Source organism: Aptenodytes patagonicus, chromosome 3, assembly GCF_965638725.1.
Source record: "Aptenodytes patagonicus chromosome 3, bAptPat1.pri.cur, whole genome shotgun sequence".
In the NCBI taxonomy this organism is placed as follows: domain Eukaryota; kingdom Metazoa; phylum Chordata; class Aves; order Sphenisciformes; family Spheniscidae; genus Aptenodytes; species Aptenodytes patagonicus.
The window spans coordinates 65,026,860-65,053,578 of NC_134951.1; the positions used below are offsets into that span (position 1 = coordinate 65,026,860).

Sequence of the window (26,719 nt, forward strand, 5' to 3'; positions counted from 1 at the left end):
ATTCAGGAACACTGTAAAATTCTCTCGTCTTGAGCAGTTACTGTTCCTGTAAGGAACTGTAAGATGAATGTAAGTCCCCGGTGAAGTAGTAGACAACTAATTGGAACGTGTTTAAACTGGTTATCCTTTTCTTTGGTTAATAAGTGGATCTGGAGTTCTGTATGTCAGGAATGCTCTGGAGAGAAAGACCCTGAGGGTTTGTACGTAGTCTCCCCGGGAGCATCTCATCTTGTTCACACAAAGCAAGACAGCTTATACTAGTAGCAAAATGAGGTAACAGAATGACTTGATTTAAAAATACTTTGTTTTGTTTACTTAGCAAGTATTCAAAAGTAGCCCCAGTGGCTGTACCTACGCAAGTGAGCTTGAACGCCAGACCCCTTGGTCACGAACAGTGCTAGACTGGTAGTTTGTTCTTTGGCTTTTTCAGTCCCTTTAAACTAGTTTGCTCTGAGGCTAATCCAGTCACAATTTCAAGGGCAGTTTGCTCCAGGGTCTCTCTCAACAGGGATTTTGAGGAAGAGTGCCGCAGGCTTGGCTTCCTCTATTGTCTTCCGTCTTCTGTTATTCTCCCATCAGCATCTGCATGCTCAGGCATTCCCTCTTGTCCTCGGTTGTGCCCCTGATAGGGCAACAAAAATCCTCAATTTCATACTTTAAAACCACCCTCACTGGCTACAATCTGGGATGGTGTTTTGGGTTTGGTGGGTTTTTTTGTTTGGGTTTTGGGTTTTTTTTTTTAATGTCTTCAACTGAAATAACACGTAAAAATGTGTAGCTGTGTCTTAGTATGGTGTGAGGCCCAGAAAAAAATTGGGCCAAGAGCTGTATAGTGTAGATATAGCCAGTCTTCTGTAGATAGAGGTAGCCCTGAGCAGTGCAGGTGCTAGGCAGTCTGCAGGCTCCCATTTTTGTTTAGCTGTATAGGTGTACCTGTTGAGTCCATTCTGAGCAGATGTAAAGACTATGCATCTAAAGGGTGCAGAACTGAGAGAAGTAGGAACAGAGTAAAAGCAGGTTTAATTAAGAATGCTGTAAGTCTGCTGTCCTCACTGTTTCTCCTGTTAGTGTGTGCTATATATGCTCCCTGTCATGAGTTTGGGGGTTACTGCACAGTTTTAGGGCCCCTGTGTCCTTTGTTTATGTCTGGACTGCATCTAGCCTTGAATGGTCTGTAAGAAGAGCTCCTTATTCTTTATTAGCATATACTGTTACAGTTTAAATTTATTCACTCTCCCTAGAAATAAATTTTATTTTTTAATTGAAGTGATTAACACTTACTTTACATTCCTATTTTTGTCCTGCAGGTCATTATGGCATTACAGAGAGTGGACAACATAGTAGGGATGCTGATGGATGGTCTCAAACAAATGAACTTGCATAAATGCCTGAACATTATTTTTATATCAGATCATGGTAAATTTGATTTTTATAAAATATATCAGAATTTTGAAGGGGCTGTTTTTATAAAGTAATATTCTGAGTTTATACTTGCATGTTTCTGGCAAGGTTAAGGAAGCAGCTAATACCTAGAAATTACATGTTATATTATCAAGATGGTGCGAGAGATAATCAGTGTAGGTGAGAATCAGACTATTTTATGAAGGGGGGGGAAAGGAGGTGGAGAACATAGGGAGAGATTAAATAATTTTCACATTTTATTCATAAATCCTCCTGTGATCATTAGCAGCTGATAAAAGGAATAAAATAAAAAATGTGAATTGTAAAAGATAGATTTCGTTTTTTTCTGTCTTTTAACTACACTACACAGCAATAGGTTGTGAATTGCTGAAGAAGTGAAGATACAAGCCATATCTTCCTTTGAGTTATCAATTCCCTTATCCATTATTAGAAGCTGTGAATATGAAACTTTGATTTGTTTCTGTAATAGCTTTTCTGTATTTCTGGAATTATTTTTATAATTTATGTATTTTACCAATAAATTTTTTTCTGCTTCTTTTCCTGACAAAATGTAAGCACACTTCCATGCAGCACAAAATTGACTTGCAGAGCTTATTGCCACCAGGAATGACCCAAGCCAAATATCTATACAGGTTTAAAAAATATTTACAAAAATAATGGAGGGTAAACCTGTCAAGAATTATTAAAAGTAAGAGTTCAAATGCAATATGCAACTCGAAGTCCCTTTGACTTCTGGAAACTGATAAGGAACACTGGCAGAAAGATCAGTCCATAATTGCTGTGCTGTTACTGAACACTTAGGTAGGCTATTGGGCTAAATGAATATTTGGTCTGACATTACTACTGTTCTTAGGCTCATAAGATTTCTTTCCCTTCAGGGAAGAAAATTTGTCTATTTATTCAATTTGGAGTATCTTTCTCAGCTAAGGAAATGGCTGTGTGTATCTATGTAATGTTTTGTTTTCTTCGGTACATGAGTATTGTGGTCTCCTTGGATCAGATGTCTTGGGGTTGCTGATAAAAAGACCTGAGAAATTACATTTCTGACTTCTACAACTTAAGTTACATGTCTCCTCAGCAAGGCTACTCTACATTGATATTCCCGTTTTTAAATAAAACTTACTTCCTTTTGCAGGGATGGAAGCAGGGAGCTGCAGAAAAACAGCGTATCTGAACACCTATCTGGATGATGTTCAAGATTTCATAGTAGTACCTGGTCCTGCAGCTCGCCTAAGACCTAATAATGTTCCAGATGAGTATTTCTCTTGTATGTAATTGCTAAACTAATTTTTGTTACTCGGTTATATGCTTTTGTGCTTTATGAATACAAACTTAGGATCCACATATTCCATTGGTAAATGGGAGTGAAGGTCAACTAGGGATCAACCTGGATAATGATGAAGAGGAAATATTGAGTAGTGCACCTGTGCTTTTTAAAGACCATTTGACTTTGCAGTCAAAGTGTATTTGAATCCTACAGATTGCTTTTGTGGGCTGCCTCAGAGTGACCAACTACAAATGCTCTTGCCTTGTGAATGGCATCCCTTTGAATCAGATCTTTGGTATGCAAGACAGCCCAAAAATCTTTCCCTCGCATCTTGCCTCATTTCCTGATTTACCAGTTTATGTATAGATTTGCTATATTTCTGTCTTAAAGGAATGTTAGATTGTTACTATCTTTTACATATTATGAGTATTATAATATATTTCCTGGTTGTTAAAACGTGGCCTAACGGCCTGACAGCAGTTGAGTAAACTGCAAATAAACATAAATAAGATAATAAACGAGTAAAAATCAATGAATGCTTACAAATTCTAAACTTTGATTCATTATGCAGTCTCATTTCAGGTGAACACTTAATGCCTGCAATTTTTGGTACTTTTTAATGTAGAATACAGGCGTTTCCTTCGTGTTTCATAGGTTTTTTTTTCTATCTAGATTATTGTTTTCCATGCCCTTTAAAACTTGTAGGCCTCAACCCCAGTGACTTTAAGTTCTGTTTACTTCATTGCTTGATGCTATTCTAAACTGTTTTAAATGTTTCTTTGGAGAACGTAGGAGTTAAATGCAGTTCCAGGTTCTCCCTGGAGAAACACGTTCAGGAAGAAGAAAAGCAGAGTATCTCCTGCTTTTGACATGTGCGCTGTTTTCATGAAGTAGCATAGCTGTCTTTGTAGCACTGCATATATCTATGCAGGAATTATTAATGGTTCCCTTGCCAGTGTAATCCTTTATGAATTTACACAAGCATTGGATATCAGACTCAGTGCAGAGTAACTGTGTGAAATGTATGGGCCTGTGTTATACAAAATGTCAAACTAAATGATGTAATGGTCCCTTTTGGCTTGAGTCTAAGCATCTGAATCTTAGCCAGCTTGCACTTGGCTATCTTTCTAAGGATGCTTGCCATGTAAAACTGCTGTCCTGATAGTTGTATTCGTTTCCTTTTCCTTAGAAGTTTATTAGCAGGAAAAATCCAGCTTGGTTAGCACAGCATTTAGTTGCCTCTTTTGTGAAAACTTCTCGGATTGTTTTTCTAACTGTGGCTAATATAGTTTAAAATTTTAAAACTGTAAATAAGTAAGCAAGGGGAGGAGAGACTGAACTAAAATTTCATAAAAGCAGTAACTTGACAGTTTAGAGATTTGTTTTGCTCCATATCGGTTTTGTTCTGGAACAATAATTTCTTATGTCCAGAAATTTTTTTGAAACTAAGCTAATTGTATTATGTGATGGGAATACTTTCTTTTTACATCTGATTTTTTTTAACTTAGGTGACTAATTCTTACATATGATTCTTCCAGTTAATTATGAAGGCATTGTCAGAAACCTCACAGTAAGTGTCGTCTCATCTGTTGTTTTAGCTTAATTTCTACTGATGTTTACAGGTATTTTCCAGCATCAGCTGTTTACTGGGCTACTTTGAACCACTGACCTTCCATATGCTATACAGTTAACAACAACAAAAGTAGTTCCACGCAGGGGAAGGGAAGGTCAAAGTTGAGTAAGGTGTCATATGGCTGTTGTGGTTGTGCATTAACTAAGGTTTTATGTTAATTTCTTTTCACTAATTCTTACCTAGCACTGTATCATGTTGCTCTTCAAACTGGAGAACTTGTGTATCTGGATGATACTGGCTGCGGGCCAAGTCAGTGTAAAGCTCAGCTCCATTTCCTGGACAAGCATAAAATTTTCTTCCTCACACCTTTTTGATAAACAGCTTTGAGAGAGGATATTGATTCTTTTTTGTCAGTTCCAGTTTAAGGAATTTGCTTTTCTGCTCTTTACCTGGCTTCTGTTCTCATCCCTGCACCACAGTCTGTTTGCCTGTCAGTTGTGCAGACACTGCTGTTGGTGGGAGCTGTGCTGTTTGTATAGATGACTTTGGTATTCAGAAATTCCCCTATTACAGTAGAGGGGGTTTTGTTTGTTTGTTTTTAAATCACGAATGAATCTTAGTTGGTGGAAAAATCTATTTGTCCCTGAGTGACCAATCTAAAAGACCTTTGAATGTCTGTTACTTTCTGTATTACAGAGCTGTAAAATTATTGCACTGGAAAGTCTCCTACCACTTGAAATTACCATGTTTGTCATGTCTCGGTGTAATTCTTTATTAATTCTAAGCGGTACTGTTTGGTTCTGTATAATTGTAGGTTGTAAGAAAAAAAAAATAGTAAGTTATGTCCATAATCCAATATAAATATTCTTCTAATAACTATTGAATGCAAAACCAGTCAGTATTTGTTATTTACATAGTTGTTAATATTTATGTCCCTGACCATATGATTCCAAACCTGACGGAGTCCTGTTGTCCTTAGTGGAAGTTATTGTAGACCCTTTGCAATTGAAGTGCTTTATAAGAACTGTGCATGACACAAACAAAAGTTTTGTGAAATGTACATTTTATATTTTATTTTAAACATTTCAGTGCATAGAACCAAATCAGCCTTTCAAAGCTTATATGAAACAGCTGCTACCGAAGCGTTTCCATTATTCCTATAACGACCGGATTGAACCATTACACTTTTATTTAGACTCCCAATGGCAGCTGGCTAGGTAAGTCAGCGTTTTCAGTACTTGATTATACAGCAAATAATTTCTTGTTTTCTCATAGCTTTTCTCTTCCAGATGCTTAGAGTTCAATGGTAGTTATTGGAGCCTGGTATTCTTGTTTGTCATAGCAAAGGGACGTTGCAAGGAAACAATGCGTGCTTTTCTCTACAGTTTTTGCTGGCCTGAGGAGGCTCAATTCTAAACTGGCAGCTATAGATACTCTCCCTGCTGAGTATGCAGGTAGTGGCAGGCTTTGTGACAGAAATGTTAGAAACTAAGGTCCCTGTTGTCAGATACTTGAGCACATCTTGCCATGCTTTAGGGATTTCCAAAGTGAGTCATGAAAGCTAAGCATGTGCATAACTACTCAGTTGAATCAGTCTTGTGAGCGATCCGCTGGCATACACTGAGCTTACTGAACCCACTATTGTTAATTACCTTACGTGTTGAGACCAATGAATTCACAACTCCCAGAATAATGGCAGCTGCTATAATAATGTAATTTTGAACACCTCTGTGACACTCCAGGGCTTTTATCATGAAAGAGTTTTTCAGTCCATGTGTTCAGTAAGTCCTGTTGTGTAACACTGTAAACGTGTGCAAGTCATGCAAATCAGGTTTGGGTTACTAGAACTGTACACGTTTAAATAATATGTATGGACCTGGCATACACTGGAGATTTGTTTTTATTAGACTGTAAGATGCCCTGCTGAATGCTCTAAATTACATTACATTTTTTATTAAAAACCAAAAAAACCCTTAAGAAACCACTTATAAAAAGCACTGTAAAATTTTGTTACCCAAATGACAGTGAAGTGAAAATCTGTTATCCTGAGAACAAACATTTTGTTCATATGTCACCTGATATTTAACTTTAAATGACTGTGGTGGACACGTGAGAATTCCAAAGGAATAACATTTGCAGAGAAAGCGATCATTCTGATTTTAAAGGCATTCTCTTCCAGAGCTTAAAGACTTTCTATTCCCTATGGACAAGCCTCTAAAAATTTTTGAATAGACAATTAAACAATGCATCACTGAATGTAGTTTATACTGATATGATTTGTAAAGTGTGAGTTATATAAACTGTGAATTTTTAATAGGAAACCGCTTGAGATTAAAAGCTGCACAGGTGGATTCCATGGGTCAGACAATCGCTTCCCCAGTATGCAGGTGAGACTTGAAAACTTATGCTAGCTCTTATTTTTAACTCCTCCTATTTCTGAATGTTGTGGTTGCTGGGTGTTGAGATTTTTTTTTTTAAGATCTGTGACACTATTCCATCTGCAATTAAAGAAATCAAGCATTTGTATGATTGCTATTGCAACTTGCTGGGTAACCCACACAGGGTGGGATTCCGTTGTTGTAAGAGTTGAGCAAAAACCCAACAGGACTTACCCCAGAGATTTCACTGTGCTGGTAAGAGTGTTGTAACATTAAAAGCAGGAAAAGAGAAAATTTATCTTATCAAATCCTCAAATACAGTAATTGTAGATCATAAGAGAATTCAGATTGGAAGGGACCTAGGGAGGTCTCTAGTCCCACTTCCAACTCAAAACGGAGTCAGCTGTGAGATCAGACCGGGTTACTCAAGGCTTTACGCGTCTTCAAAACTGCCAAGGACAGAGGCTCCACAACTTCTAACTAACCCATTCCACTGCCTGACTGTCCTCATGGTGTAAATGTATTTAGTTATCGCCAGCCAGAACCTTTCTTGTTTCAATTTATGCCTGTTGTCTCTCTGCCTCCTACGGTGTAGCACTGAAGAGCATGGCTCTATCTCCTTGATGACCTCCTTGTAGGTACTGGGGGACTGCTGTTAGGTCCACCTGAAGCAGTCTCTTCTCCATGCTGAGCAAGCCCTGTTCCACTTCGCAGGACAAAGGCTTCAGCCCCCAACCACCTTGAGGGCCCTCCACTGAATTTGCGATGATTGTTTATTGATGTCATTCTTATGTCGGAGGTGGAGTATCCCAATGGGGCCTAAAGAAATGCTGAGTAGAGACGGATAATACCTTCCCTCAACATGCTGGCTGAGCTTTTGTTTTATACAGCGTGGGATGCTGTTGGCCGCCTTTGCTGCCAGGGTGTGCTGCTGGCTCATGTTCGGCTTGCTGTCCACTATGTCACCTAGGCCCTTGCAAGCAAAGTTGCTCCCTAGCCAGCCAGTCCCCTGGTCTGTAAGGGTAATCCATTCTTTGTTTTCGGGGGTGCCTAAGGACAGAAGTAGCAGGCTTAAACTGCAATAAAGAAGAGTTGATTTGGTTATTAGAAAACTTTTTTAACCATTAATGAGTACAGCAGTTTGCCCTGAAAGTCTGTGGAGCTTCCACCACAGAAATTACCTAACGACCGGTCAGACAAGCATCTTTCAGAAATAACATAATTACTCTTGATTCTGTCTTTTGCAAAAGTTGACTAAATGATCTCCCAACTCTGTAATTCTACTGTGTCATGATAGACTATGTATCACTGTTTTGAGGTAGTCTGTTCGGGAGAGAGCATGTCAGTCACGTTTAAGATAAGGAGAGTCCCTAAATTCTTCTCTTTAATGAGAAATGGGAAGGGATCATAGGGAAACATGAAAACAGATCCTTAGCCAGCTCTATCTAATTTGGGGAAGTCACTTAACCTATCCTCTGCTTTAGTTTCTGCTGTCAATAAAATGAAATGCAATACTATTCATTTAAAAAAGCTATTTTCAGGATAAAATCCACTAACAGTTGTGAGGTACCCGGTACTATTACAGCGAACGTGTGTAAACACGTCTATAAAGAGAGAACCCTGTATTCAAAAAAACTATTGAAAACAAGTTTTATTAAAAGACCTATGTAGTCCATGTAAAGCATAGATTTCTCTTAAAAGCCTTATTTTTCATGTCTTGTAGAATTATGTAGTGTTGGTATCAAACTGTTTTTTAAAAACTGTTAGCTGAAACTTGTGTTAATTTTGTATCAGTTTACCCTTCCAGGCCTACTCTTCTTCCCCGATTTGGCAATGGAAAACCTGTTGATAGGGTACCTAGTAATGGGTTACAACCAGCAAGGTCACGTGGTGCCAAGTGCCAGCTTAGTATATTCTCTCTCTGCCACAGTTCGACTGTGTAAATTTTTTTTCAGTAGGTTGACTCTATTCAAACTTTTTGCCACATCTGGAATTGTCAGTTCATAGCATCCCTAATTGATCTTAAAACAGATGGAACTTATCCTTTTGTGGCTAACATTATAGCAGCGTAAATTTCATACTGTGTAATTAACTAGTTCAACAGAAAGGACGTAGCACGTTCCTGCCTCATCTGGTTCAAATTAGGCTTGCTGAGTAAATTATTAGCCTACGGATTTTAGTATGAACAGTTACAGAATGACAGCCTGCCTTATGCTTTAATCTCAAAAAAGAAGTTAGAGTTGAGTTTTTTGCCTCTATTTTTGCCACACAGCTATGAAATCTGAGACAGTTGCGTTGTTTACAAAGAGCTTTGCGATCTTACCCAGGAAGATGCTATAGAGTGCAAAGCATCCATCACTCATTCAGTATCTTGATACCACAGATGGGTGCAATCTGTTTCACTTAATTAAAAATAAGCCGAATATCTCAGGGCAAGTTTAAAAACCAATCTTTTTGGCAGCAGTTGAGTTTAAGCATTTGCTGTCCTTGTCTCCTTGTTCTTACTCCTGCAGCAAACCCTGCTCTGTGCTAGTGTAAGCTTTGCGTGGCTGCAGAGTTAAGTAGGTCGGGGAACTGAACCAGAAGGGAAAGAGCCAGCAGGAAAAAAGGAAGTTTTTTGAGCCGGCTGCATTCCTGGATCAGGTTCAGTGTATGGCCACACAATAGCTTGTGCCAGTAGAGCTCAGAAGTGGTGCAAGAAGAAGAAAGAACAGCTGCAAAGCAGGCGTAGAAGCCTAGGGTCTTGCCATTGCTTAAACCATTTAAAACATTGCTACGAACAGATGTTTTTACAGCCTTAAGTTAAAAGCTTCCGAATTGTTTACAGGGCATGAAATGTGATGGTTATTTTGGCTCGACGTTTCCATTAAATCTCTTAAAGCATTTAAGAAAATGAATTTAACTTCTTCAAAAGCAGAGAAGAGTAAGGGACTTCATAAATGGCTGACGGCAACTTTTTAAAGGCAACAATGAGACAGAGTCAGATTTCCTAATACTCTTCTACTACTTTTTAAAATTACTCTTACACATTTACTATTTTTTAAGAAAAACATGCTTTTGACTTGATCCATACTATGTTGGTAAAGTAAAGATTAAGTTCTTGGAAGAAAACACGCTCTGAGTTTGAAGATCTTTTCCATTTCAACTTGTCTTAAACAGATTTCCACTTTACTTTTCTCTGTAAATCCTAGGCTATCTTTATTGGTTTTGGACCAGGATTCAAGTTTCGTACTCAGGTTGATCCATTTGAAAACATTGAAGTATATAATTTAATGTGTGGTAAGTACAATTGATGGGGGTCATCTTTGTTAAGTAAAATATAGTATCTTTTGGGCATTGTAAATCTTCTAATAACAGATTTTTAAGTGTCCTTAGAAATTTGTCCTTAAGACTTGCTGCTGATTTTCACTAATAAAAAGCTGTTTGTCTTTTCTGAGGAAGGTCCAGCTTCTAAACGACTAATGGCTGTTTAGGATCTACTGGTCAGGCCACCTTGTATCTCCCCTTTCCACTGGTCACTCTGTGTGTTCCTCTGGCTGCTCCAGAGCTGGCGCTTTGACTCACCACTGCTAAAACTGACTACTTTACAATCTCTCTCCCATCAAGTAGAAGGGATATTTCTTTCATATCTAACTAGAGGCTTTATCAGATTAATCACTCAGGTGACCTTATTCAGGCAGGATGATAAATAACAAGCATAGTAATGGGTATGGGTGCAGCTGCCAGGCAGCTAGTTTCCAGAAAGCCTGAGTCTTTCTGGAAAAAGAGAGTCTACCCCCTCTGCTTTTTATGCACTTGAACAAGTCCTTGTATTTTGTCATGTGTTTTCTTATTTGGTGTTTTCCTTTACCATATCTTTAATCTTAGTTACTTGGTACAAATACATTTTTATTTCAGATAAAATTTAGATTTTTTTTTTTGTTTACTTGATTCATATAATAAACTCCTCCAAAATTCATCATTGTATGTGTCACTTGTTCAATTTATCTATTGTATCTTTTAATACTAGATTTGGATGTTTCCATTCTCGTCAAATACAACAGGTGTTTCAAATATACTTTTTTGTTGGTCTTTTGATGGACTGCAACTGTCTTGTTAGTCTGTAGTCCCATTGCTTTGGAGTCTTGCTCTAGAGCTAGTTGTCTCTGCAATAGTCAGGTTTCCCATTTCTCGCCCCTCTATGGTGTCACTCTAGAATTCATGATTGATTTCTGTTCCGTGCCGTCTGCTTCTGTATCTGAGGATCACAGACAGCACACTCCATATACAGATATTCTTCACTTTATTTTCTGACACCGTACAGTACACTGCACCAGAGAAGTGGTGTTTCTTTCTGAAAATTAGACACCTTGCGGTCCTCCTTTTTTCTCCCTTTCAAACACAATGTTGCTGTGACTCCTTGTTCCTTTGTCCCTTCTCCTTCATTCTGTATTTCATGGTTTCTCCAAAAGTCTGTCACTAGTTCTACCACTTGCTGTTCATTTATTCCCCTTGAGGTCTTGACCTGTTTTCCATTATTTCCTGCCTAATTCTCTCTCTTGCCAGGATCTATACTTGCTCTAACATCTGCATCTGTGAGAGTCAAAGTATTACCAAAGGGTTTGATCCAGAAAACACTTAACGGGAGCAGTGCACGTGCTTGAGATCAGTGGCGATATTCAGATATACCACATTTAAACCATGTGTTTAAATTCTTTGCTGGAACAGGAAACAGGCCATTGTCAGGGAGCATGTCTCTCACAGCCTTGTATGCTTTGCTGTCTTCTCATGTCATGGTTGATCTTGAACCAACTTCTTGTGCCCCCCGATCTGTTCTGTGTATGCTGCATGGGAGGCATAGAGTCCTTACTGGCATCTCACTGAAGCAAGTTCAGTGGCAGATCAGATGTTTTAAGTGCAGTCATCGAGGTCTAGATTTCCTCCATCCTGTATAGAAAGAATTAGAATAGGATGTGCAAAAGCCAGCACATTAACATTCAGATAGAAGTGAGGTGGCTTACTCAACCTTTTCCTTGCCCGGGGCTTAGGTGCCTTCTGGATTGCAGAAAGGCATCTTCTTTCACCTGTCGTTTGGGGCTCTAGGGTTTCTCATGGACGTGCCTGACTGCACGTTCTTGCAAAGTGCAGCCAGAGAATAGATACTGTCTCCCATTTGTCCAACATCTCAGCACTTAAAGCATGAGCACCAGATAAGTACAACTAATTGTCTTGTCTGAATTGGGAAATCTCAACTCGTGTTTTCCAAGGTGTTCAGATTGCCAGACTTGGGGGTTTCTGAGCCGTTGTGAATTCCTGGATACTCCACTTACAATAGGAAAATAACAATGTAATTTAGCTGTTGAAGTGGGGACCTGAATTCAGGACTGGTTCTGATTTGCTTTTTAACTGCTTTGTGTGATATATTCATTGGAGCAGGGACTGCTAGGATTAGAAAGGTTGTTTTATTCTTCTTTCCAAAGCAAAACAGCTTCATGTGGACAGAATGACATTGACAAATCTGAGTGGCATAGGGCAGGGAGAAATGTGTTCAGTTCCCCGTGTAAAAAGGGGGAAGTTCAGCTCTAACTCTTGTGCTCTCGGTGAGTGATCTAGACACCAAGCTTTTGGATACAAGCGTGTCTCATCACCTGCTATGTTTTGAAAACATCTTATTTCATAGATTCAGTAAAAGTTAAGTGGAGGAACAACAAATCTATGAATGGTAGCGAAGATTAAGCATGAAATAGGGCTTGATCTATTCAGTATTTTGAAGGTGTCTGAAGTGTCTCTGAGCATTGGTGGTAAGCAGCTTTTAGTTGTTTGAGTTACTTTAATGGCAGAGTTTTAGGTGTTTGTGGGGTAGAGATGTTTTTGTGGTTAGATTACTTTGGTGAGAATTTTGAAGCTTAACATTTTAGCACTAAAGTGACAAGTAGAACCTATGTTCTGTCTAGGTTCTTTTATGGCTTTACCCTTTAGTGATGCTTATTAGCTGAATTTTGTGTTCAATTTCCAGATAATTTAAAAAAAAAGTGCCAAACAAAAAGCCCCCGAGCTTATTCCACAAAGCTTCAAGGTTATGTAGTCACTAGCTTCATGTGTTTGAGATTACCATTCTGTCCCCCACTGCAAGTTCACTTCACCTCAGATGTAAGCCTCTGTCATTTTTTGCACTTGTTCTGTCCCTCTTTACAGGCAGACTAATACCATCCTGAGCCCTAGCTAAGAACATGTTTGCTTCCTTTTAAAGGGTTTACATTGCTTTCCCTTTTGGGTGTTACGAGCAGCAAGCAGCGCAGCTTTATTGACTTACCCGTACTTGTAATCACAATACAAGCAGCAGTGTATTACAGTCTTTCTCATCCTGTTAATGTAACTTGAATTCTTTCATAGACTTGCTTGATTTGAAACCAGCCCCAAACAACGGAACTCATGGACGCCTAAATCCTCTCTTAAGGAACCCCGTTTACACCCCCCACCATCCCAAAGAAACAAGCCATCCTTCTGAATGCTCTGCGGTGGGACAAAGAGCCTTTTCAGTGAGCCTTGGCTGCTCCTGCAGGACAGGGGTAAATACTGAAATGGTTAAAGTTCTGGAGGCAGATGTCTGTGATGTATTCAGAGAATGAAACTCTGGATTCTCCAGTGTTTATCTTTACCCACTAGTTTTGTAGTCCCCTACTATTGGTTTCAAAATCAAATCTTGTCTGGGGTTAGTGGGTACTAGCCGGTATTTGTATATTCATTTTTACAGTTAGCTCATGTAAAGTCATATTCAGCTCTGAAGAGCCTGGAAGATGCCACAGAAGCAAGCTTCGATGGGGAAAGCATTCAGTTCTTGCTTGCTTCACTTAATTATGTTGAAATTTCCCTTCTGTGAATGTTGTGTGTTTGGGCTGTGGTTTTCAAGGCTGTATATTTGCTTGTGACAAAAACAATTTGTTTCTGCAAATTCTCTGTAGCCCCTCTCCAGTAGATGTCAGCGAGTTCTGTATAGGGATAACTTGCAAGGCAGATGTTAACATTCGGTACTTGAAGTGCAGTAACATGCTTTGTAGAACACTTAGTAGAATCTCACTGGTTTTGCTTTATAATTACAGGACTTGCCAATAAGGGATTTTCATCAGCGTTTAAATCTCACTGAAACAGAAGGTAAGAACTTTAGATGTGATATAAAATTATAACAAAGATGTAAGAATTATTAAAAATATAAAATGTTTGATGTCTAAACTTCGGATCAAATCTCAAGTACATGAGGTAAAAATTCTGCAAAATACTCGCCGGGACTATAGTTCTGAAGTTTTCAAATACAGTCCTGCTGAACCATTTGTTCTCAAATAAATGTGTATCCTTATACATGTGTCATTATGGCACATGTATTTTCTGATATTTTTGAATTTTCTAGCACTGAAGTAATGAGCATTCCAGAATGGGAAGCGAAAACGGTGTATGGGGAAGTATCTGATAAAAAAATCCCTGCGATACCGATATCACGATGGCAGCATACTTTTAATGAAGCATAAGGGGTATTTTACATAGTCGAGTTGTTACACGGTCTTAAGCTGTTGCTTGTTTTACTTACTCTTTATTTCCATTCTTTGGACATACACATGCCATGTTTGAGCTGCAGTTTGCAAGGTTGTAGACGTGCTTGTGACTCGTAAAACAAAATAACTTAATTTTGAGCATGAAGCAGGTAAGACAATAAGTCAGTCATGAAAACCGTAAATCAAAATGGAGTGCAGCCCTTGGTGCTAATGCCAAATCAAGATGATTAGGCTGTCAGAAAGATAAATAGGCTGATAGAGACCTTGCCTCGTGTGTGTTCATGAAACCTTGTTTCTTACGCAAATAAACTCTGTATTTGGCAACACCCCACTGTAGCTCGCTATTAAGAACTGGACTTAAATGCCAGTTACAGGCAGGATCCAGTACTTGCTGCTTATTCAGGGCTAATTTAAGGCTTCTGTTGGTTTGTGTAGTTTGTCCTGGCACAAAGAGTGGATAGAGCTTTCTTGAATTTTTTCCACTGACAGGGCATCTTTTTAAAATGTGTCCCAGAACGCTTTTTGAAGTAACTCTTTCAGTATTGTAACACTCATGAGAGCAAGAAAATGAAATCCAGTTAGTACGATATGGTGTGCTTTCCCCTAAGCATGTAAGTGGTTTCACTGAAGCAGACTCTGCTAATGTGTAGGTGGACGCCTGAGTGCCTTGCTGGACCCGGCTTTGAAGAAATATGGCAAGGCCAGGCACATAACCTATTTCAGTTCCATTTTGTAGAAATAGTAACGTAAGGCTCTAAACCTACATTTTTGAAACAGTAGGATTTTGGCTTGGATTATCAGTGAGACCTGGCTTAGCACTGGTCTTAATAGCAGTAATTCTCTTATAAATTGTATGAATTAAGCACTTATTAATTAGATATAAAAAAGCATTATCACAGATGAAAGAATTCCAGTAACCAGCCTAGATGCTCCTTAAGACTATTTAGAGTTTATTAGTTACCTCAGTTTGCATATTCTCTCATTGATTGTCATAACTTCACAGCCTGTAAGAACAACAAAATATTAACTGCATTTTTAGTTTTATGAAAAAAATGTGAATTGTTTGCCTTTTCCCTCATGGGTGGAGAAATAAATGTCAATCTTGATTTTTTTTTTTTTTTTTTTTTTTTTTTGGTGTGTGTGTGTGTTGTGGAATTACTGTGGAAAAAACCTGCAGCATTCATTGCTCCATTTCTTTCCCCATTTAAAACAGTTGCTTTGAAATTGTAGTTCTGCATAATTTGTGGATGGTAGTGACCCTGTGTAATGGAAAAATATACTTTGACGCCTTCTTTATAATTCCAGTCATGTAATGATTGAAAATACTTGCGTTTTCAATAACAAAGTAATGTTTTTGTTATTTTAAAATATGTCCATGATGTGCTAGTTTTCCTCAGTTTTTATTTTACATCAGAGAACTCAAAACTCTTGAAAACCGTATTTTTGTTTTGCTTCCAGTTGGCAAAAATTAAAATATTCGACATTTTGATGAAATTGAAGTCTATCTTAGGGATCAAAACCTGAAACTTTCTGCTGACATTTGACTGTAGCAGATGATTGCAAGAGCATGTGTTTCTTATGACTCTGTTTTGTTACTTCTTTGTTTTTTCTTTAAGATAAATGGTATTGACTCTAAAGTAATTTTGTTGTTAACTCTGCTTTACTTTTCAGCTTCTGTCTAATGACTTACCCTCTGCTGATCCACGTAGCTTTTTTTCTGATACAGTTTTAAAGGAAAGTCTTCGCTCTTCCATTGGATGCAGTAGTTGGCCAGTAAACAGGCAATGCCTTAGGCAAGGATCTGCCAAAAACCCTGTGCAGTATCATACATAAAACATTTGGACATATCTTCCTCTGTATACAAACTTTATAGAGACATGTGGTCCATGAGAGAGAGGGAGAAGGAAGGTTTTGTGACTATCGCACTCATTGTAAAGCGAGTCCTCGCACATCTGAAAATCCAACCAGTACTTCACTGTATCGTTTATTTAGGTCTCTCTATTTCTTAGTCCTTTAAATGTCACTTTTACATATGACTTTGTGGTTTCTACTAAAATAGTCCCCTCGGCAGATTTCAAATCACCACAATTGATTACTGTCCCATCTAAATGTTATGTAGAAGCAGATCCCACATTATATATTTAAATTGAAACACAACGTCAACAAAGACTTTAACTTTGCAACTTAGATTCATCTCCTGTTTTAAATGGCAAAATGTTTTATTTTAAATATAAACTTAATTTGTACAGTATAAGTTAAATGATTGCTTTATACTGGATTTGTCATTTAATTTATTGCCTTAGCATAGAAACTATACCTTTGATATATGAATGAAAAATTTTTTGTTCCGTTACTGTGACTTCTCTGTTTGTTTGGCATTTGGAAATTGGGGCAATCTTAGGTGTATAAAAGAGGAAGATGCTTATCAACCAGTATTGACTGAAATGTAACAAGCACTATTTCTGCTGCAGTTAAGAAGACAGAGAAACTTACTTTGCCCTACGGACGGCCCAGGGTTCTGCAGAAGAGACATAATTACTGCCTCCTTTACCATTACCGCTATGTTAGTGGATACAGCAAGGACTACAGGATGTCTCTGTGGAGTGCGTACACTGTTAACAAAGATGTAAGTATATGAAGAAGGGTTAGAAGCAACCTTGAACAGTAAGAAGCTTGCATGTCAGTTATTTCTGAACACTTCTTGGATCTGCTCGTGATATCACCTCCCAGGGAGGGAACTAAGTAGAACCACATGAGATAAAAAGAGGAATTTTGTATGAGCTTTTCTTCACTTTCCTATATTAATAAGGATTGGCTTTGACTCTTTCCTATTTCTTGGAGTGAGCTGCAGTTTTGCCTCCAGAGCGAGCAGATCCACCAGGAAGTAAGGAGCCCATTGCCGTTGATATAGAAGCCCTATGAGTCTGCAGTGGCTTACTGCTTGGCAGCGTAGGTCTGCTATAGCAGTCTGCCAGTGCTGTCCTTAAAGTCTGGTCTCAACATGCGTTTCGTGATCTTAAAGCAGTGTTTGTAAGGTGGCAGGATCCTTTTGAAAAAATAATCTCTGGACTGTCTTGAACCATTTGTGCCCTGATCTGATCCTTCTTTCGGAAGATCATCCTGACTTGGGGGAAGAAAGAGGTCGGTGGAGATAAATCTGGTCTTTGCTGTCCTGAACCCTATGCTAAGATGCACATGTTCATGCAGAGCACTGATCTCGTGAATGAGTTTTTTCAAGTTGGCCTTTCCCACTCAGAGAAAATTTAGAAGCCACATCATGCTTAAAAGGAATTAGGACAGTAGAGGATGCTTTTTAGTTCGATTATCTGGGAATCATAGGTTTTAAATTTAATTATAACAGTCATTATTTAACTGAACTCTGGCAAGGTTTGCTTGATCCTAACGGTTTTGAGGTTAGTGGCATGAAGCAACCAGTTACTTTAACAAGTGGCCCAGTGGAGAAAGATGGCTAACAACACATCTGGCTGCCTCTGGTTCCTAGCCTGAATGAACAAGTACATTTACAGTAGATCAGGCTACCTTTAACGGGCACCTCTGGGTTCTCTTTTGGAAGATATTATTCTCAACTCAACTAAAATGCTGCAGTTCTGTTCACTTTATTTCCAAAATATATGAAATGGATGGGAGGGCTTGTTTTCCACTGACAAAAGAGGAACAATTCTTGCGTCTTAGTTAAGTCCCTTCACACCATTAAAGGCAGTTGCAGCTAAATATTTAGAGTTCTGCAGTCCCCAACACCGAGATAATTATTGTAAGTCAGCTATCTGTTTTACCAATGATACTTTCTTCTTGTTCAATAGGACAAATGGGTTTCTGCTACAGAAGATACCTCCAGCTGTTTACACAAGGATGTTCGTATTTCTTTTAATCATACCCAGACATGTTTGTTTTACAACAATCATCCTCACCTAACTTACGGATTCCTTTCTCCTCCAAGTAAGTACATTGCCTTCATGGTACAGCATATCTGATTTAAATAATTTGTAATGTAGTAGGTGTAGTCTTTTATAGATGTACTTGATAACTAATCAGAGTATGAAGCAGTAGTTGCTGAATTGTTGCAGTTCCCTTCAGCATATGAGAAAGAAAAACATTTTGGTTTTTTTTTGACACTAAATGCCTCTATGCAAACACACATAGCGTGGGGAATAAACAAGAGGAGTTAGAGATGTGCGCACGCCTGCAGGGTTATGATCTTATTGGCATCGCAGAGACATGGTGGGATGGCTCCTATGACTGGAGTGTTGGAATGGAAGGATACAAGCTCTTTAGGAATGACAGGCAGGGGAGACGAGGAGGGGGTGTCACCTTCTATGTCAATGACCAGCTGGAGTGCATGGAGCTCTGCCTGGGAATGGATGAGGAGCTGACCGAGAGCTTATGGGTCAGGATTAAAGGGAGGGCAGGGACAGGTGACATTATAGTGGGGGTCTGCTACAGGCCACCTGACCAGGAAGACTGAGTGGATGAGGCCCTCTATAGACAGATAGGAGCAGCCTCATGCTCACAAGCCCTGGTCCTCATGGGGGACTTCAACCACCCCGACATCTGTTGGAGGGACAACACAGCAGGGCATAAGCAATTTGGGAGGTTCCTGGAATGCATCAATGATAACTTCCTTCTCCAAGTGGTAGAGGAGCCAACGAGGAGAGGTGCTATGCTGGACTTTGTTCTCACCAATAAGGAGGGGCTGGTGGGGAATGTGAAGCTCAAGGGGCAGCCTTGGCTGCAGTGACCACGAAATGGTGGCATTCAAGATCCTTAGGGCACCGAGGAGGGTGCACAGCAAACTCACTACCCTGGACTTCAGGAGAGCAGACTTTGGCCTCTTTTGGCCTCTTCAGGGATCTGCTTGGTAGAGTGGCATGGGACAAAGCCCTGGAGGGAAGAGGGGCCCAAGAAAGCTGGGTAATATTCAAGGATCACCTCCTTCAAGCTCAGGAGCGATGCGTCCCAACAAAGAGGAAGTCAGGCAAAAACACCAGGAGGCCTGCATGGATGAACAAGGAGCTCCTGGACAAACTCAAACACAAAAAGGAAGCCTACAGAGGGTGGAAGCAAGGACAGGTAGCCTGGGAGGAATACAAAAAAATTGTCCGAGCAGCCAAGGATCAGGTTAGGAAAGCTAAAGCCCTGATAGAATTAAATCTGGCCGGGGACGTCAAGGCAACAAGAAAAGATTCTATAGGTACGTTGGGGATAAAAGGAAGACTAAAGAAAATGTGGGCCCTCTCTGGAACGAAACGGGAGACCTGGTTACCCAGGATATGAAGAAGGCGGAGGTACTCAATGACTTTTTTGCCTCAGTCGTCACCAGCAAGTGCTAAAGCCATGCCACCCAAGCCACAGAAGGCAAAGGCGGGGACTGGGAGAATGAAGAGCTGCCCAGTGTGGGAGATCATCAGGTTCGAGACCATCTAAGGCACCTGAAGGTACACAAGTCCATGGGACCCGATGAGATCCATCCACGGGTCCTGAAGGAACTGGCGGATGAAGTTGCTAAGCCACTATCCATCGTATTTGAGAAGTCGTGGCAGTCCGGTGAAGTTCCCACTGACTGGAAAAGGGGAAACATAACCCCCATTTTTAAAAAGGGAAAAAAGGAAGACGTGGGGAACTACAGGCCAGTCAGTCTCACCTCTGTGCCTGGCAAGATCATGGAGCAGATCCTCCTGGAAACTATGCTAAGGCACATGGAAAATAAGGAGGTGATTGGTGACAGCCAACACGGCTTCACTAAGGGCAAATCGTGCCTGACAAATTGGGTGGTCTTTTATGACAGGGTTACAGCACTGGTGGATAAGGTAAGAGCAACTGACATCATCTACCTGGACTTGTGCAAAGCATTTGACACTATCCCATATGACATCCTTGTCTCTAAATTGGAGAGACATGGATTGATGGATGGACCACTTGGTGGGTAAGGAATTGGCTGGATGGTCACACTCAGAGTTGCGGTCAATGGCTCAATGTCTGAGTGGAGACCAGTGACGAGTGGCGTTCCTCAGGGGTTGGTATTGGGCCCAGCGCTGTTTAACATCTTTGTCGGTGACATGGACAGTGGGATTGAGTGCACCCTCAGCAAGTTTGCCTACGGCACCAAGCTGTGTGGTGTGGTCTACATGCTGGAGGGAAGGCATGCCATCCAGAGGGACCTTGACAGGCTTGAGAGGTGGGCCCATGCAAACCTCATGAAGGTCCTGCAAGTCCGAGTCCTGCAAAGGGGCCTACAAGAAAGCTGGAGAGGGACTTTTTACAAGGGCATGTAGTGATAGGGCAAGGGGTAATGGCTTTAAACTGAAAGAAGGTAGATTTAGATTAGATATAAGGAAGAAATTCTTCACTATGAGGGCAGTAAGGCACTGGAATGGGTTGCCCAGAGAAGCTGTGGATGCCCCATCCCTGGAAGTGTCCAAGGCCAGGCTGGATGGGGCTTTGAGCAACGTGGTCTAGAGGAAGGTGTCCCTGCCCACGGCAGGGGGGTTGGAACTAGATGATCTTTAAGGTTCCTTCCAACCCAAACCATTCTACGTTTCTATGATTGGCAGCAGTTGGTGGGTTGTCTAAGGTCATTTAGTACTTCCTGAAAGCTTTGGAACTTGTCAGGTTTCTAAAGTGGCATCTCATAGAAGAAACTGGAAGGAACATGTAAACCTTGACTCAAGTCTGGCAAGCTAGTAAATTGCAAATCCACTTTGTATGACAGGTGTTAGTTGGAACTATCCAAAGTAAAGTTCGGGGATGTTTCATTAAGTAAAAAACTGCCTTGATAAGTTTATTTTCTATTTGAAATAGACTCATGTGCCATATGTGGTCTTTAGTAAAGCAATTCAGCATTGGTCTGAAGAACGTAGCTCTGATTCTCAAACATATTACATAATACTTAGCTGTTTACAAGTGGTTAAATTGTTTGTGAACTGTTGCTGACCTGATTGAAAGCATTTTACATTGACCTTGCTGCATAAAGTACCGAGTAGTAGGTTATTTAAACATCCACATCAAGTGTAATTGCAAAGTTCCAACAGAGCTCCTATTTTATGCCTAGATTCTGCAGTCAGAACAAGTTGGTCTGACACTCATGAAGTGAGTTTTATTCCCTTCCCCACAATTAAAAATATCAGAACAGAATTTTGAAATCTCATGAAAATTTGTCTGCTGTATATCTGACAAGCGCAATTACTGCTGCTGCTTATAAGATTATTTATTTTGGATGGGATCCAGCATGCACTGAAGTTAGCACTTAGACCCACATCAGCTTTGGAAAGTGAAGTTAGGTCAGCTCCACCGTAACGTTATTACACCAATCTTTAAAAGCATGAAAATGCAAGTTTAAAGTAACAAATCCAAGTAACGAATTGCTTTTTTGTTTTAGATTTTATGACAGATGCAAAGAAACCTCACTATGATGCCTTGCTTACCAGCAACATCGTGCCAATGTATCCTGCATTTAAAGGTATTTTATTTGTATGCATATTTTGTGTGCACAGTTGAATATAAGAAAGACTGCTGATTTGTTGCTTGCTTCCAAACCATGCAAATAATCCCTGGTTCAGCTGCCTCTGTAAAATAAGACCTCCCCTGACTGTGGGCTTCTTACTTCAATGAAAAGTTCCTTGAAGTAGGATTACCACTCTTGTGAAAAAGGCCCACCATTGTGAGCTTGATTCCTAATCAGCTGGCTCCCTACATGGGATCATAGTGCAAGTGTCTCCATTTAATGTCTGACTTTTTTTTTTTTTTTGCATTTTCTTACCTACCTAAACAGGGTTTTACACTGAATATCTTCTAGAGAACCCAGATACCATATATAATTATGTGAGTTAAATTCATTTCCAGTTTAGGAATGTCTTCTAAACTCAGATGAGTTTCCAGGCAGGAATCTAGGGTCTCAATCACTAAGGAAACAGGAAAATAATAGTATCTCTAGTAGAAAAGATATGAAGACCTGGGCTTTCCTGGGTGAGAGGGAACATGAGATGGTTGGCTGAGGGAGATTAAGCATATTCCTGGTGAAAAAGAAGGATAACTATGGCACTTCCTCTGGACAAAAGAGATGTCCTGTTTTGTAATGGAATAGTGGTCAACTCTTAACTGTAATTAAAAATATCATATCAGTAAGATACTTTCCAGCTCACAGGTGTGGGTGTCCAAGCTAGCCAGGCCAACCGGATAGCGGGGCAAGACACAGGCAGGCATGGTCTTCTCTCACCTTCCCTCCTCTAGCCTCTCCATGATTTGGTTTCCAAGGAAAGAAATGTAAGGCCACAAGGGAGCAGCATCACTATGCCTCAGTCAGGTTTTTGGTTAGGATGATTGTGAAACCACAATGCAAGGAGATACTGCAGTGCATGCTGCTGCTCAGTTAGATGCAACCTTTAAAAGCTGTAAACACCTGTATAATTTATTATTTTCCTAGCTTATCGTGTCTGTTTATATTCCACTGAAAACTCTGCAGAGTTCTATTAACAGCTTCTACCTTGGAGATCATGTTTCCCATTTCTATTACTGTGTTTCAGTGTTATGGAACTACTTCCATCAACACCTGCTACCTGAATATGCTGCAGCCAGGAACGGTGTCAATGTAGTCAGTGGTCCTGTGTTTGATTACAACTCTGATGGGCTCTATGATACCCCAGAAAAGGTGAAAAGGTGGGAACCTTTCACATTCTAATCCTTTGTTTCTCCATTAGTGGTCAAAAAGTAGTTATGATTCTTGTTATCAAGGAAAGCATCTTATGGAGATGGGCCCTTGGCAGATTATATCAGTTCAGAGAGACAGTCAGATGGCCCTAAGCAGAAGTGTAAAGTTAAGAAATAAGCAACAAGCACAAAGAGAAAATGCACCCTCAAAATGTGTCATCCTAAAACCTGAAGGTGAAGTGTAAGAGAAGCTGCTGCATGTGAAAGGATGTCTGCTAGCCTGAAATCTTATGACATTGCCTGTAGGAGTGGACAAGGCAGGGGCTTATCCCTGGTGTCACAGTTGATGCTTACTGAGCTGGCAGTGTTCCACTACAAAGTTGTGAGTACAAATACGCTAGTTAACAAAATTGGTTCAAGCCAGCAGGCAGACAGTTTTCTGGGCTCAGGCTGAACTCTCCGTCTCCTCTGGGTTCTTACACATCTTTATGATAAATCAGTTTGTTGTTATACCTCATCAAACTTGTTACTTAGATCAGCCTACAAACCAAACTTGATTTGCAAAATAGTAATCTGGAATCTTCCTTCCAGGCCTAAGCTTTCTTTGGACTAAATAGGTGGATTGTTAAAATTGATATGCCAGAATATAGCTGGCTGCTGTCATTTGTTCTTTGTGCAAGTATGATTTGGTGGATTTACAGAAAGATCTTTTGTGTTTCAGACGCCCCAGTAATTCAGAAGTTCCAGTTCCAACTCACTTCTTCATTGTGCTGACTAGTTGTAAAAATACTTCCGAAACTCCTCTGGAGTGTGGAGGGTCTCTAGATGCCTTGTCTTTCGTTGTACCTCACAGAGAAGACAACAGTGAAAGCTGTGCAGTAAGTAGTCTCTTCAGTCCCCATAAACATCTGAAGTCAGGCTTGAGCTTGTTTTGCTTGGATATCAGCGATTAACTAGTTAAAGACTGCAAAGACTGTAAAAACAGTACAGTCTATCATGATCATCTTGAGAGAGAAGACTATTTTTGTAAACAGAATTATGTCGAAGTCTGCATATACGCTCAAATGTGAAAATAGAAGTTCCCTGTTCAAAGAGCAAAACTTACAGCTAGCGGGGTAGAGCCAGAGTATGCTGAGACCATCAATGTGATACATACATAGACCTCTGTAGCGCAAATATCCAGTCAACAGCTGAGAAGGATGGAGAGCTTCTAGAAGAAGAGCCATCCACAAAGAAAGGTCAGTGCTAGGCCAAATGCATACCCAAAAGGAGAAGACACAGATGTTCCTGAAGAGCATTGGTTGCTTCTAGTTCAGGTACCTTGGCATTGTGATGGGAATGCACATAGCTACGCTCCATACAAACCAGAACAAAGTGTGGAAAGTGTGTAGACCTATCCTACAGCAAAGAATTACACAAGTTGCTACCCAAGTCAGGCACAGCTCTCAGAAATAGTTTTATCAGAGATGGTGGATAGATGCTGAACCTCACCTGCCGTTCCCCATTACCACCAACTTCCACTGGTGCAGCTACAAGTTCTGTATACTTGAGGAAGTAACAGCAAGTACCGAATTCACGCAAGCTTGTAACTATTTATAATCCAGTGCCCTCTGATGTTTGCCAACAGTTACTGCTTTCTGGCTTTATAAAACATCAAAATGTCTTTTGCTAATTGATTAAATGTATGTCAGAAAAAGATGTTTTACAAACCTTTTTTTTTTTTTTTTTTCCCCTCCTCTGCCCCAATAGGATGGCAAGTCTGAGTCCATGTGGGTTGAAGAGAGAATGAAGTTTCATACAGCTCGGATCAGAGATGTAGAATTACTTACTGGACTCAGCTTCTATCAGGACAGAAAACAGCCAGTATCTGAGATTTTACAGTTAAAAACATATTTACCAACTTTTGAAATGGTCTGATTTTTCCTATGGAATGTTGTTATGCATTTCACAACTGATTTGTAAATAGACTGTTTTTAATGAAAACATTTTTTTAAAATAAGCTGGAACACTTATTGAGAACTCTTGACCAAAATGCCAGTAGGGAGGAGAGTGGGTGCCATATTTGTATCTCAGGGACTCCTGATGGACTATGTATGTAACACAGGATGGCAGCTCCTGTCATTCCCACTTGAGTGTGGTAGAGCCATGTCCATTATTAAATGCTTAACAGCATTTGATCATCATAGTCTGAGACACGAACAAAAATGTTACCTTTTATATGCACTGGAGAGGGAGAAGTTTATAAGCATGGGTTATGATCAATATTCTACTTTAAAAATACAGATAATTAGCAAATGCAGTTCTGGGAAATAACTACATTCTTGGTGACCATCGAAATATAAACAGCAGCACCCATTACTCCAGTTTTCCTTGAAGCATGAATTACATTCTGAGCTTTGGGTCTCATAAAATAATGCAGCGTTATGGTGCAAGAAGCTATACTGAGGTTAGGAAGACTGGTAACTGAAACTTCCCCAACACAGAAAAGGCACCTGGCTAAAGGAGTTCTGTTAGCTGGGAAGCCTTGGTATCTTGCTGCCCTCTGGTGTCTCCAACACTGAAGGAGGAGAATTTGATGTACACCGCATGTTTTATATGCGTCCTCAGAATGAGCAGGTATAGGATGCATCAAGTCACCTGCAAATCAGAAGAAATTCATTCAGGAAGATCTCTGAGCTCCCAGAAATAATTATCTTTCTTCAAATTAAACTTAGATTTGATGAGAAGATTTTGCTTTCTTGAAGCAAAGATGTCTTTCTCAATTTGGTGCATGATTTTGTCAGCTGTGGTTTTAAAAATCCCATTTTTGTCAAGAAAAGGTAATTTTGCACTAAGATTGTTGCCTTAGTTAGAATGGTAAGATGATCTTCTCTAATGGCACATCTCATCGCTACAGTAAATGCCCACAGGCCATTCAGTTGTCTGTTGGCAGCAAACGACCGCGTCCTAGCTGCATTTGTAGCTGTTCTTAGTGCTACGTCATCCAAATTGCAGCTCACATACGTTACCCATCTTGAATGCAGATACTGCCAGATGCAAATTCTGAAGCAGCATGTAATGAGCTTTCTTAGAAGCTTTCAGGCTACACAGACAGCTGCTACAGGCACTCAGGAGTGTAGGAACTCCCTCCTTTTCCAGTATACGTGCTACCACCTTTGTAATTCTCCCACTCTCTCTAAAGCTGATGAGCCAAAATTGGCTGTTATGTATAAAGTTTGGCATAGTCATTTACACATTTATGTTCCTCTCATTTAAAAAGAAGAAAATACATCACGCACAAGTATGTTAGAAGAATGAAGAGCCTGTGACTGAGCAGAGAGGCATTTTACCTTACAGTTTGGTCAGGGGATATTGGAGGCTGGATTCAAAGCCTGCTGAAGTCAGTGGAAGCTTTTCCATTAACTTCAGTTTGAGCAGGTGGAAATCCTGGGACCGTTTTTTCTTTTAGCCAAATGTATTTTCTTGATCTTCTGTTACAAGCATGATTTTTTTTCTCCTAAAGTAGTTTCACTGTGTGAAATTTAAATGTTTTGTAGCAACCTCACATTATGATATGACTGTGACAGCATTATTCAGTGTAACTGCTTTGTACCATTGCCTGTGACCAATAAAAACATCAGAAGTATGCTGTTCATGACCCTTTCTGTACCAAATGCTACTGGCTAGTTAAACATTGGTGCAGATATAGAACACTATTACACTTTTTTTTTCAGGGTGGGGAGGGGGTTGCTTCAATCCTTGTTCTTTGAGTTGAAGATAACTTCTCCTCCAGCTGGATTGTTGAAGTTACATTCGTTATTGGAAGGGGAAGGTAGGAAGAAAGATGGTCAAGATGTTCTTAAATTTTTTTTAGAAATGGCACTGTCTCCTGAATGCAAACAACAGAGATGTT

The 26,719-nt window shown here is 39.9% G+C and overlaps 1 protein-coding gene across 1 annotated transcript in view; it reads left to right on the forward strand.

The window, feature by feature from the left end:
* ENPP1 (ectonucleotide pyrophosphatase/phosphodiesterase 1) overlaps positions 1-26,452 on the forward strand; it is a 62,435-nt gene extending 35,983 nt beyond the window's left edge. Inside the window, exons 12-25 of the mRNA XM_076333620.1 lie at positions 1,308-1,416; positions 2,558-2,689; positions 4,228-4,259; positions 5,352-5,479; positions 6,580-6,649; positions 9,832-9,919; positions 13,013-13,188; positions 13,720-13,771; positions 16,638-16,792; positions 17,988-18,123; positions 21,560-21,640; positions 22,704-22,836; positions 23,549-23,705; positions 24,577-26,452. Of these exons, the coding sequence (XP_076189735.1) occupies positions 1,308-1,416; positions 2,558-2,689; positions 4,228-4,259; positions 5,352-5,479; positions 6,580-6,649; positions 9,832-9,919; positions 13,013-13,188; positions 13,720-13,771; positions 16,638-16,792; positions 17,988-18,123; positions 21,560-21,640; positions 22,704-22,836; positions 23,549-23,705; positions 24,577-24,744 (1,617 nt within the window). The 3' untranslated portion in view covers positions 24,745-26,452. The remainder of the gene's footprint in view (positions 1-1,307; positions 1,417-2,557; positions 2,690-4,227; positions 4,260-5,351; positions 5,480-6,579; positions 6,650-9,831; positions 9,920-13,012; positions 13,189-13,719; positions 13,772-16,637; positions 16,793-17,987; positions 18,124-21,559; positions 21,641-22,703; positions 22,837-23,548; positions 23,706-24,576) is intronic.
* The last annotated feature ends 267 nt before the right edge of the window (positions 26,453-26,719 follow it).